We start from the raw sequence: 17107 nt of genomic DNA, 5'->3' as shown, positions 1-17107 counted from the left end.
CTCTCACAGCGATTCAGTTTCTCTCTATCGTCTCTTCTCTCTCTCCTCTCTCTCATCTCTCGTCTCTCTTCTCTCTTCTCTCTCGCTCGTCTCCTGCTCTTCTCTCTCTCTCCTGCTCTCTCTCATCTTCTCTCTCTCTCTCTCTCTCTCTCTCTCTCTCTTCTCGCTCTCTCTCTCTCTCTCTCTCTCTCGTTCTCTCTCTCTCCCCTCTCTCTCTCTCTCTCTCTCTCTCTCTCTCTCTCCCTCTTCTCTCTCTCTCTCTCTCTGTCTCTCGTCTCTCTCTCTCTCTCTCCTCTTGCTCTTCTCTCATCTCTCTCTCTCCTCTCTCTCTTTCTCTCTCTCGTCTCTCTCTCGTCTCTTACTGCTCTACTTTCTCTGACGCCCGTTTGCCATGTCCTCTCAACATGTCTCTTCCTGCCCTCAGCAAGCATGCACGTGCATTGAGACTGCTGGTTCTATGCTGGCTGTTTGGAGCAGGGGTGTAGTCCAGAGCCTCCACCATGGTTCCAGAACATGCACTGAACAACTCTGTTCAACCCCTATGGTTATGTTCAATGTGAAAGTGTAGACTGAATGTCTACTTTGTTGCATCTGTAAAACATGTCTGCAATTAAAACCATAGCTACAATCCTATTATGCAGGTCATAACGTTGACCAAGGAAAACAACAGACTAATCAAACATGTTGTTTTTTTCGTTTGCAGGACCATTATGTTTGTTCAGAACAACCAGTCTTGTACAGTGAGGAAAGACAAACCATTGGTTCCCAGTAGGCAGGTACACTCACCTCTGTTATCAACTGTCCAAACAGCCCTGCATGTGGTAACATACATACCCACACAGACAGAAACCCTGGAATCCCCTCAAACTCCACCTCCACCACAGGAACTGCAGATTTCTCCCCCACCATGTCAGGGCTCTGACCCCCACGAATGAGAAAGATAAATATCATACCTTTGTGAAAAAGAATGTCCACATTAAACTTATTACAGGAAATCTCCCCATGTAAAGAGTTCTTAGTGTTTCTTGTGGTGTGTCAGTGTGTTATAACCCACAACTGACACCTAGTGGTGAAACGTTATGCTGTGTTACACTGAGTGTACAAAAACATTAACAGATACAGATGAATGCTCTTATTCCATTGACATAAGCCTGGCCAGGTGAATCCAGGTGAAAGCTATGATCCTTTATTGATGTTCACTGATTGTTAAATCCACCAATCAGTCAATCAGTGTACAGATGAGGGAGGATACAGGTAAAAATATATATATTTTAAGCCTTGAGACATTTGAAAGACATGGATTGTGTGTGTGGCATTCAGAGGTGAATGGGCAAGACAAATACTAACGTTTTAGGAAGGTGTTCTTGGAATGTTTTTGTACACTCAGTGTATATAGAGATCTGTCTTTCTCATGTTGAAACAGGTGTGTGTGTGTGTGTGTGTGTGTGTGTGTGGTGTGTGTGGTGTGTGTGTGTGGTGTGTGTGTGTGTGTGTGTGTGTGTGTGTGGTGTGTGTGTGTGTGTGTGTCCTGGTAACCTTTCCCAGGTAAAGCTTTAGGAAAGGCTGGAAGGTGGATTCATGGCGTAGGCTACTAAAGAAACCAAACAAAAAAACGTCCATTTGACAAACAAGATGTTTATCTGAGTCTACTGACCACGCAAATCTTGCTCAAATAAAGGATCGACAATAAAACCTACTCTCACAGGTGTGTACACATGCAACAAGCAAAAACATGGATGAACAGAAATTGTATCCCCTTTTCGCTATAGTTCACTTATATCACAAACTGATGTTAAAAAGGAAATAGTATCATGCCCGTAAAAAATGTAAACTTGGGTGGAAAGTAGACACACTGTACTAAAGTGAACATCAAGTGTTTCATCACAAACATTGTGTGTGTTTATCTGCTCACGTCAAGATCTCTGACAAGATAAAGGAAAGTCACAGTACCTGATTTAACTAGTATCCAAACACACACACTAACAATGTATGTATTGTCTGTTAGACATCATCTGTTACATAATTAAAGAGCTGTGAATAAGTACATTTAAGTATAGCCTTATTATATACAGTAAAGGGTTAGTTATCACACTGATCATAGTCATGATCAGATAGTTAGTAAACACAAATTCAGAGGGATGGTGTTTTAAAGGGGCAATCAGCAGTTGAAAAAAAAATAAAAAATCATCAACTCCGCCACTATGTTTCAGTAAAATGCTGAGGGATGTGGCTGATAAATGTAACCACTCTCTCAAAATCATAGACAGAGCTATGTTTGCAAGGATTGACCATCCATTCAATACAATCATAGTTCTAACCATGTTTTGTGAGAAGCTATTAACACGTGTTTATTATTTTTTTTGATCTGTGTTTATCTTTTACTATTGTCTCTTTGGGGTGGGGTTTTTATACACAAAATACAAAAACGATGAGGCATGTAGACAAAAAAAAAGAAAAAATAAAAAAAAAATGGTGTTAAGTAAGAACAAGCTTTTATATCTATATGATTTAAATAAAATTTTTTGGGTTCTGGAAGGGGGGTGGTGGGATCCTGGAATTGAAAAGCAAGCTTATATTTTGGGTTCTGAAGGGGGACGACAGTTCAAATAAGATCATGAGGCATTTATAAGTTATATTCTTCAAGAATCAATGGGTACATAACATGAATTCATAAATCAAAAGATTATTGTAGCAACTACAGATTGCCCCTTTAAGGTTAAAAGGTGTTTATTGTTTAATGCAAAATACCTGGAGGAAGCTGGAAATGTGCCGTTCTGCCTAGATGAAAATGGACAAATAAAATGACATGCAAAGGTGAATGCAAAACATTTGTAAAAATAGTATCCAGGGCTTAATAGAAATATGCCAAAGTCACAGAGAAAACAAACCCAACTATCACACTTCAACTCCAACTTCAACTTAACTTTAAGATTATAATGGTAGAAGTAGATATAKTATGCTAATATTGATTTTGGTAAATGTTGAACAGCTTGTGCTAACAGAGTGGTATCGGCAGCAGAAAAAGACAGGAGAGAGACGAATAGGCTTCTGTTGATTTGCGACCTGACACCTGATTCTCCTAAAAATTATATGTCTATGAATCAATCACCACCTTCCGGAGACACCTGAAACCCCACCTCTTTAAGGAATACCTAGGATAGGATAAAGTAATCCTTCTAACCCCCCACCCCCTTAGAGTTAGATGCACTATTGTAAAGTGGTTGTTCCACTGGACATCATAAGGTGAATGCACCAACTTGTAAGTCGCTCTGGATAAGAGCGTCTGCTAAATGACTTAAATGTAAATGTAAATAACACTTTATACGGATAGTCCATCTGTAGATGCTCTACAGACTATCTACAGACTATCAGTAAAGTTTCTACTAACCCTAACTCTAACCCTAACCTTAACCCTTATCCTAACCCTAAACTTAACCCTTACCCTAACCCTAGCCCTAATCCTAACCTTAACCTTATTCTAAACCTAACCATAAATGTAAACTTAGCAAGCGGTTGCTTATCAACAGAGAGTTTGTTGATAGTAACATATTTGTTGATAGTAAACAGATACTTTGTTGATCAGTAGAGCATCTACATATGGAAAATCCGGACAATCCAAATAAAGTGTGACCGGTCTATGAAATGGAGATACCACAGGGACACATCAAACACACACAAAGCCACCTGTGAGGTTTTACCCTCTTATAAAAACGGTACAAATCAGGCATTCTTCCTGTTTTTTGTGGTGTATCAGTGTATTATAAACCCACACCTGACACCTAGTGGTGAAAGTGTATGCTGTGTTGTGCTAAAATATATACAGTAGATCTGTCTTTCATCTGAAAATGTGTGTGTGTGTGTGTGTGTGTGTGTGTGTGTGTGTGTGTGTGTGTGTGTGTGTGTGTGTGTGTGTGTGTGTGTGTGTCCTGGAACCTTATCACTGGAAAGTTTTAGGAAGGCTGTGGGTGGATTCATGGCTTAGCCTACCGAAGAACCAAACAAAAAAATGCCATTCACAAACAAGATGTTTATCTGAGTCTACTGCCCGCGCAACATCTTGCTAAAATACATAACAATGTGCACAGCAGTGGAGGCTGCTGAGAGGAGGATGGCTCACAGTAACGGCTGGAACGGAGCAACTGGACTGGAATAAAATGCATGGAAACCATGTGTTTGATACCGTTCCACTAATTCCGCTCTAGCCAATTCCATGAACTTGTCCTCCCCAATTAAGATGCCACCAACCTCCTGTGGTGCATAGATGCACACACATAAAACCCACCTCACAGTAGTGTACACGTGCAAACAAGCAAAAATGTGTATAATGAACAGAAATATTAAACACTGTCTCTGTGTGAGAGCACTTTACATCATCAACTGAAGGTAAAGAGGAAAAATGTGTATAATGAACAGAAATATTAAACACTGTCTCTGTGTGAGAGCACTTTACATCATCAACTGAAGGTAAAGAGGAAAAATGTGGGTGGAAAGTAGACAACCAGTACTAAAGTGAAACATCAAGTTTGATCACAATGTGCCTACCTGCTCACGCCAAGATCTCAGACAAGATAGAGGAAAGTCCACAGTACCTGATTTAACTAGTGTCCAAACACACACCTTAATACGGGCTTAATACAAATATGCAAAAATCATAGAGAGAAAACAGAAACGCTCAGCTGTCACACTTCAACTGCAACTCAACCTTAAAGAAAAGGTTCACCCATTCTGAATGTTACATCATTCTGGTGCATCTCTGAGTGATGTTCTATCGATTCCCGCGGTCATTTCATGTTTCCATGTGTATCTGAGCTGTTTCATCATATGCGAAACTCCTCATACCGGCTGTATTTCTGCCTGCCTGAACGGCAATAGTTCAGATACACATGAAAACATGAAATGACCGCGGCAGCAGAAAAGGACAGGAGAGAGACAGATAGGCTTCTGTTGATTTGCCACCTGACATCTGATTTTCCTAAATATTATAGATCTATGAAATGGAGATACCAGAGGGACTCATCAAACACACATGGTAACCAGGGAGGTTTTACTGTCTTATAAAATTGGTGCAAATCAGGTTTGTGGTATCTTCTAACCCCCAACAACGCACTACACTGACGAGGCCTGATCAGCCAACCACAAGCAAATATCAATAAAATGCTCTGGAAGTGTGGTACAATAACCTGTCACCTGGTGATTTTCATATGTTGGTGTCTCATTTCAAACATCTTCACATGCACCATCAATTTAAATGCAAATATACCTCCGGAGTCATGCTGACAGCAACTGCACACCTGTGATGAGACCTGTAGTCTGGCACAGGACAGCCTGACCCCAGGTATTCAGTTCACCACTCATCACAATACAGGAGACACAGGAGGTGCAGACAGACTGATAGAACAGTTCTCCCCATTGACTCGCTGGGCTGTGAAAGTACCCATACAGGTGAGCCTCTCCATCACTCTGTAACTGGTTGGCAAATTACCTTTCTCTCACAGCATCAGCTGCTGACTCTGTCTCTTCTTTCTCTCTCTCCCTCTCACCCTTCATTTATCTCTCAATGCATCTCTTTAAACTCTCATTTGTTGATGCCTTTTTTACTCTCTGATGTTTGCCATGTCCTCTCAACATGTCTCTTCCTGCCCTCAGCAGCATGGCAGTGCCATTGAGACTGCTGGTTCTATGCTGGCTGTTTGGAGCAGGGTGTAGTCAGAGCTCTCCACCATGGTTCCAGAACATCACTACAACTCTGTTCAACTCCTCGGGAGACATCCTCCTCGGGGGGCTCTTCCCCATCAATGATCTCACCAGCAACTTGAGCCAGAGAGTAGAGCCGGACAGCATTAGCTGTGACAGGTACAGTAACACAAGACCCACTTATAATGAATGATTAATGTACTTTTGTCTGAATATGACGTTTGTTCTATGTCTAGTGCCTTTATACTGTAATTGTATTTGCAGATTCCACATGTTTCATTCTAAGTATTGCTTGCTTCTAATATGTTTGAATCATCTGATCATGGAGAGCACTATAACAGCCCCTCCCTGTCCTGTGTTTGGAATGGCAGTATTAATACGTTTGGTTTGGGTATGGCCCTGGTGATGAAGTACACAGTGGATGAGATCAACGCCAACTCCACCCTACTCCCTGGCATCAGGCTGGGCTATGAGATCTTCGACACCTGCAAGCAGTCTGCCGTCATCGTGAAGCCCACCCTCTTCTTTCTCACAGAGGGCTCCAGCCGAGAGCTGGCCATCATGTGTAACTACACGGACTACGTAACCCGTGTGGTGGCTGTCATCGGCCCATCCACCTCAGAGATGGTCTCAGTCATAGGAAAACTACTGGGATTCTTCCTCATGCCGCAGGTTTGTTTGGTCACATGTTGGAAAGTTGTCTTTCAATGCAAACAATAACATACTCAAAAAACAAGGTGATAAAAAAAATTGGAATACAGCTTTTGCCCCTCTACAACAATCCCTTAAATGTCATTTGGATTGAACTGTGTGCTGTGGTGAAACTAAGATGAACATATGAGATACAACTGCAATGAGTATAGACATAACCGTTTGTTTTTAATCTACTGTTGTTTYATCTGTTTCATTACCATGTGCCCCCTGTAGATCAGCTACAGTGCCACCAGTGACAAGTTCAGTGACAAGAGTCTGTACCCATCGTTCCTGCGCACAGTGCCCAGTGACAAGAGGCAGGTGGAGGCCATGGTGCGTCTGATGAACAGGTTCCAGTGGAACTGGGTGGCTGTCGTGGGCAGTGAGGATGAGTATGGACGTCAGGGCCAGCGCCAGTTTTCTACCCTGGCAGCAGAGAGCTCCATCTGTGTGGCGTACGAGGGGTTAATCCCCATCTATAGCGACCCACAGCCTGTGGTCAGAGAGATGCTGGACCGCATCACAGAGAGCAAAGTGGGTGTGGTGGTGGTGTTTTCTCTCTCCCAGCCCGCCAGAGCCTTCTTCACTGAGGTCAGTAAGACAGCAAGTCACACAAGAGGTCTAGAGAATTTTACAAAGTTGTAAAAAGTTTCTCAGAAGCTTTTCAAAAGGCTTTATGCAGCCGTTGATTTGACTGCTTTTAAGTACAGTAATGCTACTCATTTATAGCATCTACATTCAGATTAGAGGGATACACGRATACCAGTGGAGGCTGGTGGGAGGAGCTATAGGAGGACAGACTCATTGGAATGGCTGGAAAGGAATAAATGGAACAGTCAAATGTGGTTTCCAGATGTTTGTTGTGTTTGATACTGTTCCATTTATTGCATTCCAGCCATTGCAAAGAGCCGTCCTTCTATAGCTTCTTCCACCAGCCTCCTCTGAATAATACATTTGTCTGTAAGAACTGGGGCAACGTAAGATCCCAACATGCTGTTTGTGATCAGGTGATCAGGAGGAATCTGACAGGGGTCTGGGTGGCCAGCGATGCGTGGGCCCTGAACAGTGACTTGTCAACTCTCCCAAACATCCACACTGTGGGCACTATCATTGCCTTCACAGTCCACAGCCAGACCCTGGGCCTGCTCACACCCTACACCAGGGAACTCTTCTCCAGGATCAGAGAGGAGAGGGCCAGGCAGCCCTCACCAGGTCCAGATACAGAGCCAACCCATAGTATGAACCCATGCCCAGACTGCTGGAACCTGTCCCTAGACAACATAAGTCTAGTGACAAAGCCCATACTGCAGAGGTCAGCTTTCAGGGTCTATGCTGCCATCTACAGTGTTGCACACGCACTGCACAACATGCTCAGGTGCAATGCTAAGAGCTGCCTGAGGGACGCTAAAAGCAAACTCTACCCCTGGCAGGTACATTCTCCCTCAGTATTTTTTTCTCCAAACAATGATTATGTGAAGCTGTGCAAGGTACTTTACACATGCAATTAACAAAGATAAATAACACATTGATTGACACCCTGCAGCTTTTGGAGGTGCTCAAGGAGGTTAACTTCAGTCTAAATGGAAGTCATTTTGAGTTTGACAGTAATGGAAACCCAAACATTGGCTACAACATACTACAGTGGGTCTGGGGCAACAACAATCTGAGTTTCAAAGATGTCGGCACCTTCTATGAGAACCTGTCAATCAATAACACTCTCATCCAATGGCATACATTATGTGCTAAGGTAATCTCCGCCCGCATCTCCTCATCAAACATTATGTTGCACTTTATCGGCTTTTCACATTTTCCCCTCTGGGACTAAACATTTCAATGTGCTAGCTACGCCCTGCAAAGTAGTTCTCTCTGACACCACCTCTGCTGCAGGCCCCTGAGTCTACCTGTTCCTCTGAGTGTGGCCCTGGCCAGGTGCGCAGAGTGAAAGGCTTCCATTCCTGCTGCTTTGACTGTATTGACTGTTTACCGGGCACCTTCCAGAATGGCAGAAGTGGGTGATTCACAGACTTCCATCAATCTATGCATTAAAACTCGATAACTCTTGAGATTATGTTTTGTAGATTTATTTGATATTTTTCTCTAGCAACATGGACATCAGCTTTACACTTTTCTCACATGCTGACAAACGCTGTGTTAAAAAAATGCTCAATACATCTACAAAACTGAAAGGTGTGAGTGGTGGCGTTATAAGACTGGCCTTAAGACTTTCTACTCTTATCAGGTTCTATCATTCTAACTACACGTCTCTGCTCCCTCTCTGACTCTAGTGGACATCCAGTGTACCCAGTGTCTAGAGGGCCAGTGGTCCCTGGTACGTAGCACCAACTGCACCGAGCCTACCTTTGACTTCCTGACCTGGGGCCAGCCTGAGTCCTTGGGGCTGCTGCTGGCCATGCTGGTGCTGCTGGCCTGTCAGGGGGCTGTGGGGGTCCTGTTCCTGCAGCACCGGGGTTCTCCGCTGGTGAGAGCCTCTGGGGGGCCCCTGGGTGGTGTGTCCCTACTCAGCATGATGGTAGGCTGTGCCTGCCTGCTGCTGTTCCTGGTCCAGCCAGGGGACATGGTGTGTCGTCTGCAGCTTCCCCTCAGCTCCATCTTCCACACGGTCACCCTGTCCACCATCCTAGCCTTCTCACTGCAGGTAAAGCCTAGACCTGTAGAACACCAGACAAACATGAATCATTGAGATATTATACATCTACACTATATGACCAAAAGTATGTGGACATCTGCTCGTCGAACATCTCATTCCAAAATCATGAGCATTAATACGGAATTGGCCCCCCTTTGCTTCTATAACAGCCTCCACTCTTCTGGGAAGGCTTTCTACTAGATGTTGGAACATTGCTGCGGGGTCCTGCTTCCATTCAGCCACAAGAGCATTAGTGAGGTTGGGCACTGACATTGGGCAATTATGCCTGGCTCGCTGTCAGCGTTCCAATTTATCGCAAAGGTGTTTGATGGGGTTGAGGTCAGGGCTTTGTGCAGGCCAGTCAATTTCTCCCACACCGATCTGAACAAACCATTTCTGTATGGACCTCGCTTCGTGCACAGGGGCTTTGTCATGCTGAAACAGGAACGGGCCTTCCTCAAACTGTTGCCACAAAGTTGGAAGCACAGAATCATCTACAATGTCATTGTAGAATGTCATTTTTACTACACGGACCCCTGCTGATCAATCACGACTGGTCTGCCGACGTAACCGTACGAGGGGGCTACAACAGACTTTTTCCTTTGCGACGTCCCTTCTGCTAGCCCCGGCCCGCTAGCTGTCTGAATCGCCGTGTCACCAGCCCGTCCAGCTACTCATTAGACCCTGTGATCACTCGGCTACGCATGCCTCTCCCTAATGTCAATATGCCTTGTCCATTGCTGTTTTGGTTAGTGATTATTCTCTTATTTCACTGTAGAGCCTCCAGCCCTGCTCAATATGCCTCAGCTAACCCTCTTGTCCTACCTTCCACACATGCGGTGACCTCACCTGGTTTAATTGATGTCTCTAGAGACAATACCTCTCTCATCGTCACTCAATGCCTAGGTTTACCTCCACTGTATTCACATCCTACCATACCTTTGTCTGTACATTATGCACTATTCTACCGCGCCCAGAAACCTGCTCCTTATACTCTCTGTTCCGAACGTACTAGACGACCAGTTCTTATAGCCCTTAGCCGTACCCTTATCCTACTCCTCCTCTGCTCCTCTGGTGATGTAGTGGTTAATCCAGGCCCTGCAGTGCCTAGCTCCACTCCCATTCCCCAGGCGCTCTCATTTGTTGACTTCTGTAACTGTAAAAGCCTTGGTTTCATGCATGTTAACATTAGAAGCCTCCTCCCTATGTTTGTTTTATTCACTGCTTTAGCACACTCTGCCAACCCGGATGTCCTAGCCGTGTCTGAATCCTGGCTTAGGAAGGCCACCAAAAACCCTGAAATTTCCATCCCTAACTATAACATTTTCCGACAAGATAGAACTGCCAAAGGGGCGGAGTTGCAATCTACTGCAGATATAGCCTACAGAGTTCTGTATTACTATCCAGGTCTGTGCCCAAACAATTTGAGTTTCTACTTTAAAAATCCACCTTTCCAGAAACAAATCTCTCACCGTTACTGCTTGCTATAGACCACCTTCTGCCCCCAACTGTGCCCTGAACACCATATGTGAATTGATTGCCCCCCCATCTATCTTCAGAGCTTGTGCTGTTAGGTGACCTAAACTGGGACATGCATAACATCCCGGCCATCCTACAATCTAAGCTTGATGCCCTCAATCTCACACAAATTATCAATGAACCTACCAGGTACAACCCCAAATCTGTAAACACTGGCACCCTCATAGATATCATCCTAACCAACCTGCCCTCCAAATACACCTCTGCTGTCTTCAACCAGGATCTCAGCAATCACTGCCTCATTGCTTGCGTCCGTAATGGGTCTGTGACCAAACGACCACCCCTCATCACTGTCAAACGCTCCCTAAAACACTTCAGCGAACAGGCCTTTCTAATCGACCTGGCCCGGGTATCCTGGAAGGATATTGACCTCATTCCGTCAGTAGACGATGCCTGGTTACTCTTTAAAAGTGCTGTCCTCACAATCTTAAATAAGCATGCACCATTCAAAAAACAGCACAAAAACATCCTGTGGCGTACGGCATTAGCATCGAATAGCCCCCGCGATCAACTTTTCAGGGAACTGAAAAGTCAGGAACCAATATATTCAGTCAGTTAGGAAAGCTAAGGTTATCTTTTTCATACAAAAATTGTCATCCTGTAGCACCAACTCCAAACATTTTGGGACACTGTAAAGTCCATGTAGAATAAGAGCACCTCCTCCCAGCTTCCCACTGCACTGAGGATAGGAAACACAGTCACCACTGATGATAATCGGTGATTATCTACGATAATCTATAATTTCAATAAGCATTTTTCTACGGCTGGCCATGCTTTCCACCTGGCTACCCCTTCCCCGGCAACATCTCAGGCAGGTTCCTAAGACAGTGAAGCTCGAACGCCCCTATGACTAGGCGCAAGCAGCAAAAGATAAGACATTGGCATCGGCATCAGGAGACGGAACAGCGACAGCGGTCGCAGCCAATATACCAACGAACACTAAGGGACGAGAACAGTCTTAAGCGTAAGCTCTAGCGCGCCAAGAAAAGCAAACAGTGCGAACAAAACCAAATACAGAAGAGTCGTCATTAAAACAGAAAGGGACTCCCCAGATCTGAGGGTCACGTCAAACAACATCAAGAAAAAAAGTGATATCAAATAAAAAGAGTACGCGTTAAACAAGAATAGACGCCTCACAGACACAAGACAGATATAACAAATCAACATCAACGATAACGACACACTAAACAGCACAGAGGAATGCCAAATAGACGATGCCGCCACGTCCGAGAAACGCACTCAGACAAAAAAGAACCAACAAGATGACGACAACGAGAGTAATCTGATCAGGAGCTTCATGACAACCAGAGACACATAGACCAGTAGAGAGACAGATGGTACCGAATTGAACGATAGAAAGCTTGCAGAGATAATAACGACAGAGCAAAAAAAGAAAACAAGAAGAAACGACACATTACACAGCGAAACTACACAAAAAAAAGAAGAAACAGACAAGGACAAGCAGAGGAAAAAAAGAACTGAACAATGAATTGAACAAGGGGACAAGAGAGCACTGCGAAACAATGAAAATATTGGAAGAAGCAAATCACGGTAATAGCCTCCTCGATACACACACCAGCAACAACTGCGAAGTAAAAAAATGAGAGTGAAAGAACCAAAACAGAGGCACAAGAGATAGAGGAGGAGGTGGGGCAGCAGAGGCAAGCGGAAGTCTTGCACGTGAGCCAAACGTCAGCAGAATCAATGATGGGAAGAGGACATCAAACCAGCTAACTGGACAAACACGGATTTGACGCACGGCCGACGAATGCGTGAACAAAAACGCCTTTGGAGGGGCGCCTTCTGGAAGAGAGTATATCTGACGGGATGTTATCCAGTAAAGAAGCAAAAGCCAACCACGTGGATATCGTATGGGGCCTGCAGCAACTGCCCCAGGAGTTAGTGGCTTCTGGCTACGATGGTGCGCCCCACCCCCCCCCCCCTCCCACCGCTTCTCCTTCACCCAAAATCCAGAAGCTGTGTTTTCTTTGAAAGAGCTGCAAAATCTGAATCCCTACAAATCAGCTGGGCTAGACAATCTGGACTCTCTCTTTCTAGAATGATCCGCTGAAATTGTTGCAACCCCTATTACTAGCCTATTCAACCTCTCTTTCGTATCGTCTGAGATCCCCAAAGATTGGAGAGCTGCCGAAGGTCATCCCCGTCTTCAAAGGGGAGACACTCTAGACCCAAACTGCTACAGACCTATATCTATCCTACCCTGCCTTTCTAAGGTCTTCAAAAGCCAAGTTAACAAACAGATCACTGACCATTTCGAATCCCACCGTACCTTCTCCGCTATGCAATCTAGTTTCCGAGCTGGTCATGGGTGCACCTTAGCCACGCTCAAGGTCCTAAACAATATTATAACCGCCATCGATAAGAGACAATACTGTGCAGCTGTATTCATCGACCTGGCCAAGGCTTTCGACTCTGTCAATCATCACATTCTTATCGGCAGACTCAACAGCCTTGGTTTCTCAAATGACTGCCTCGCCTGGTTCACCAACTACTTCGCAGACAGAGTCAGTGTGTCAAATCGGAGGGCATGTTGTCCGGATCTCTGGCAGTCTCTATGTGTTTGCCACAGGGTTCAATTCTTGAGACGACTCTTTTCTCTGTATACATCAATGATGTCGCTCTTGCTGCTGGTGAGTCTCTGATCCACCTCTACGCAGACGACACCATTCTGTATACTTCTGGACCTTCTTTGGACACTGTGTTAACTAACCTCCAGACGAGCTTCAATGCCATACAACACTCCTTCCGTGGACTCCAACTCCTCTTAAATGCAAGTCAAACTAAATACATGCTCTTCAACCAATCGCTGCCGCACCTGCTCGCCTGTCCAGCATCACTACTCTGGACGGTTCTGACTTAGAATATGTGGACAACTACAAATACCTAGGTGTCTGGTTAGACTGTAAACTCTCCTTCCAGACTCACATTAAGCATCTCCAATCCAAAATTACATCTAGAATCGGCTTCATATTTCGCAACAAAACATCCTTCACTCATGCTGCCAAACATACCCTCGTAAAACTGACTATCCTGCCGATCCTTGACTTCGGCGATGCCATTTACAAAATAGCCTCCAACACTCTACCAAGCAAATTTGATGCAGTCTATCACAGTGCCATCCATTTGTCACCAAAGCCCCATATACTACCCACCACTGCGACCTGTATGCTCTCGTTAGCTGGCCCTCGCTTCATATTTGTCGCCAAATCCACTGGCTCCAGGTCATCTATAAGTCTTTGCTAGGTAAAGCCCCACCTTATCTCAGCTCACTGGTCACCATAGCAGCACCCACCCATAGCACGCGCTCCAGCAGGTATATTTCACTGGTCACCCCCACAGCCAACTCCTCCTTTGGCTGCCTTTACTTCCAGTTCTCTGCTGCCAATGACTGGAACAAATTGCAAAAATCACTGAAGCTGGAAGCTCATATCTCCCTCACTAACTTTAAGCACCAGTTGTCAGAGCAGCTCACAGATCACTGCACCTGTAAGTAGCCCATCCATCTACCTCATCCCCATACTGTTATTTTTTTCTCTCTCCTTTGCACCCCAGTATATCTATCACTCCAGTGTTTAATTGGTAAATTGTCATTATTTCGCCACTATGGCCTATTTATTGCCTTACCTCCCTTATCTTACCTCATTTGCACACACTGTACATATACTTTTTTTATATTGTGTTAATGACTGTATGTTTGTTTATTCCATGTGTAACTCTGTGTTGTTGTTTGTGTAGCATTAATTTGTTTTTTCTTGGCCAGGTATTAGTTGTAAATGAGAACTTGTTCTCAACTAGCCTACCTGTTTAAATAAAGGTGAAATAAAAAAAATAAAAACATTTGTATGCTGTAGCATTAAGATTTCCCTTCACTGGAACTAAGGGGCCTAGACCGAACTATGAAAAACAGCCCGGGATCATTATTCTTCCTCCACCAAACTGTACAGTTGGCACTATGCATTCAGGTAGGTAGCGTTCTCCTGGCATCTGCGAAACCCAGATTCGTCCGTCGGACTGCCAGATGGTGAAGCGTGATTCATCACTCCAGACAATGCGTTTCCACTGCTCCAGAGTCCAATGGTGGCGAGCTTTATACCACTCCACCCGACGTTTGGCATTGCGCATGGCGATTTTAGGCTTGTGTGCGGCTGTTTGGCCATGGAAACCCATTTCATGAAACTCCCGACTAACAGTTATTGTGCTGATGTTGCTTCCAGAGGCAGTTTGGAACTCCAGAGGCAGTTCCAGAGGCAGTTTGGTAGTGAGTGCAGAGGCAGTCCAGAGGCAATTCAAGAGGCAGTTTGGTAGTGTGTTTTGCAACTGAGAACAGACTATTTTTACGCACTTCAGCACTCGGCGGGCCTGTTCGATGAGCTTGTGTGGCCTACAACTTCATGGCTGTGCCTTTGTTGCTCCTAGAAGTTTCCACTTCACAATAACAGCACTTACAGTTGACCGGGGCAGCTCTAGTAGGGCAGACATTTGAGGAACTGACTTGTTGGAAAGGTGGCATCCTATAACGGTGCCACGTTGAAAGTCACTGAGCTCTTCAGTAAGATCATTCTACTGGCAATGTTTGTCTATGGAGGTTGCATGGCTGTGTGCTCGATTTTATACACCTGTCAGCAATGGGTGTGACTGAAATAGCCAAATCCACTAAAACATACTTTTCTATATACAGTATAGTTTAAATAGGTTTTCTTTGATGTAAAAGAAAGCCAACAGTCCAGGAGACATTTGAATGAATATGAGTGAGGAAGACCCAGAGTATCTTGAATCAAATATTAGCTAATTTTCCATCCTCCTCCCTCTTTTGACAGATTGTGTATGTGACTGAGTTCCCTGAGAAGGCTCCGTCTCATCTGGTTACACTGAGAGGCCCTGGAGGCTGGCTGCTGGTACTGGCCTGCTGTGGTGTGCAGGCAGGGATCTGTGGCTATTATGTCCAGGAGGGGCCCTCTCTATCCCGGTACCTGGCCAAGATAAAGGTGACCTTTGTGAGAAAGTTCCTACGATGCCCTGTGGAGCCCATCTTATGTCTGGGCCTGATGCAGGGCTTCAATGGCCTCCTCGCCCTCATATCCTTCATGTGCACCTTCATGGCTGTGAAGCCCATTCGCCAATACAACCTGGCCAGAGATATCACCTTCTCCACCCTGGCCTACTGCGTGGTTTGGGTGGTCTTCATCCCCATCTACACTGGTCTGAATGACAAGGAACGCTCCATTGTCCATGTATCTGTCAGTTTGCTCAGTAACATGGGGCTGATGGCGGCCTACTATCTGCCAAAATGTCACCTGCTGCTGAAGAAACCTGAGCTCAACACAGCAGAGCACTTCCGTACCTTCCTCGAGTGGGCTCCAGGAACTCCTCAAGAGGAACAGGACCAGGGACCTGCAGGGGAGGGACAAGTATCAGGGGAGAGACAGGGACAGTGAAATGTATTCTGTTTAATGTTTCAATAATATATACAATTTAATTTTGTGTGTTATACATTTCATGTGCATGTATACTAGTTTGATTGAGTGATTTCAGTTATCTTTGCAGAAATGGTGAATAAACGCACTGTAAAGGAGCAGGGCCGTGCACAGACCTTTCAGGGGGTGCTCAAAATGAAAAATAAATAACATACCAAATATCTCTGTAGCAATTTTTTGTTCTTGCATAGACCTATTTATTTCTGCAACAACACACTCACTCATCATCACAAACTGTAAGGAAGCTAGTAACAGTGCCTCCTAAAGATATGATTGACATCGGGAAAAGAGGGTGGGCTATCAGCTGACCCTGGGGTGGGCTATCAGCTGTTTAATGTAAATATGCTAGTTATATAGCTCCATTTCTTTTAGTGATTGTGATTTACCTCTATATCTTTCTGCCTCTCTATACTGCGTGTACCAGACAACCAGACCAGATATTGATGATGATGTAGGATAAATTAAGTGTTTATCAAATGTTATGATTCTGTAGCAGTACTGTTGGGATTTAAACTAGATAGTTAGCTACACATGCTAGAACGGTGACCGCATCTCTCAAGCCATGCATGTTTGGATACCAGGTACGAGCAATCTCCATAGAGCCCCACAGTGGAGGTGTCATAATACCCATAAAACCTAGAGGTCAAACAGGGAAATGGTATCCAATCAATATTCCACCATTAATTTTTCCAATAGGGAATTTTAGAATCACTTAAAATAAGGGCTGTGTTTTGTGTAGGCTTACCCTGGCGTGATGTTTTGATAACTATGTAAATCTCTCTAGGACAAGGTGACTTTTCTCAATATATTAGGCTCTATTTACTCTCAGATACGAAACTGCTAAGGGTCAGATCGTAAGTTACTGGGGGGAGGGGTGGTCCAAAATAGGGGAGGGTTGTGTGATTTTTTRTTAGGCACTGGGGAGGGAAGTTAATTTTTTCCCTGGTTTACAATCGCTCTTCTGCTTGTATTTTCCCTATAAACAATGGCCTTACTTACTTTTGATATCACCCTGATAAAGTTAAGAAACATTTGTGAA

At 44.5% G+C, this 17107-nt stretch overlaps 1 protein-coding gene across 1 annotated transcript; it reads left to right on the top strand.

The window, feature by feature from the left end:
• Positions 1–5591: 5591 nt before the first annotated feature.
• On the top strand, positions 5592–16186 carry tas1r3 (taste receptor, type 1, member 3). The gene is made up of 8 exons (XM_023996840.1): positions 5592–5853; positions 6066–6366; positions 6622–6978; positions 7395–7817; positions 7931–8134; positions 8275–8395; positions 8673–9043; positions 15412–16186. The coding sequence occupies exons 1-8, from the start codon at positions 5627–5629 to the stop codon at positions 16027–16029; spliced, it is 2622 nt and encodes an 873-aa protein (XP_023852608.1). The 5' UTR covers positions 5592–5626; the 3' UTR covers positions 16030–16186.
• The last annotated feature ends 921 nt before the right edge of the window (positions 16187–17107 follow it).

The sequence above is a fragment of the Salvelinus sp. IW2-2015 genome, linkage group LG1 (assembly GCF_002910315.2).
Source record: "Salvelinus sp. IW2-2015 linkage group LG1, ASM291031v2, whole genome shotgun sequence".
In the NCBI taxonomy this organism is placed as follows: domain Eukaryota; kingdom Metazoa; phylum Chordata; class Actinopteri; order Salmoniformes; family Salmonidae; genus Salvelinus; species Salvelinus sp. IW2-2015.
This window is presented reverse-complemented; position numbering and strand designations above follow the sequence as displayed.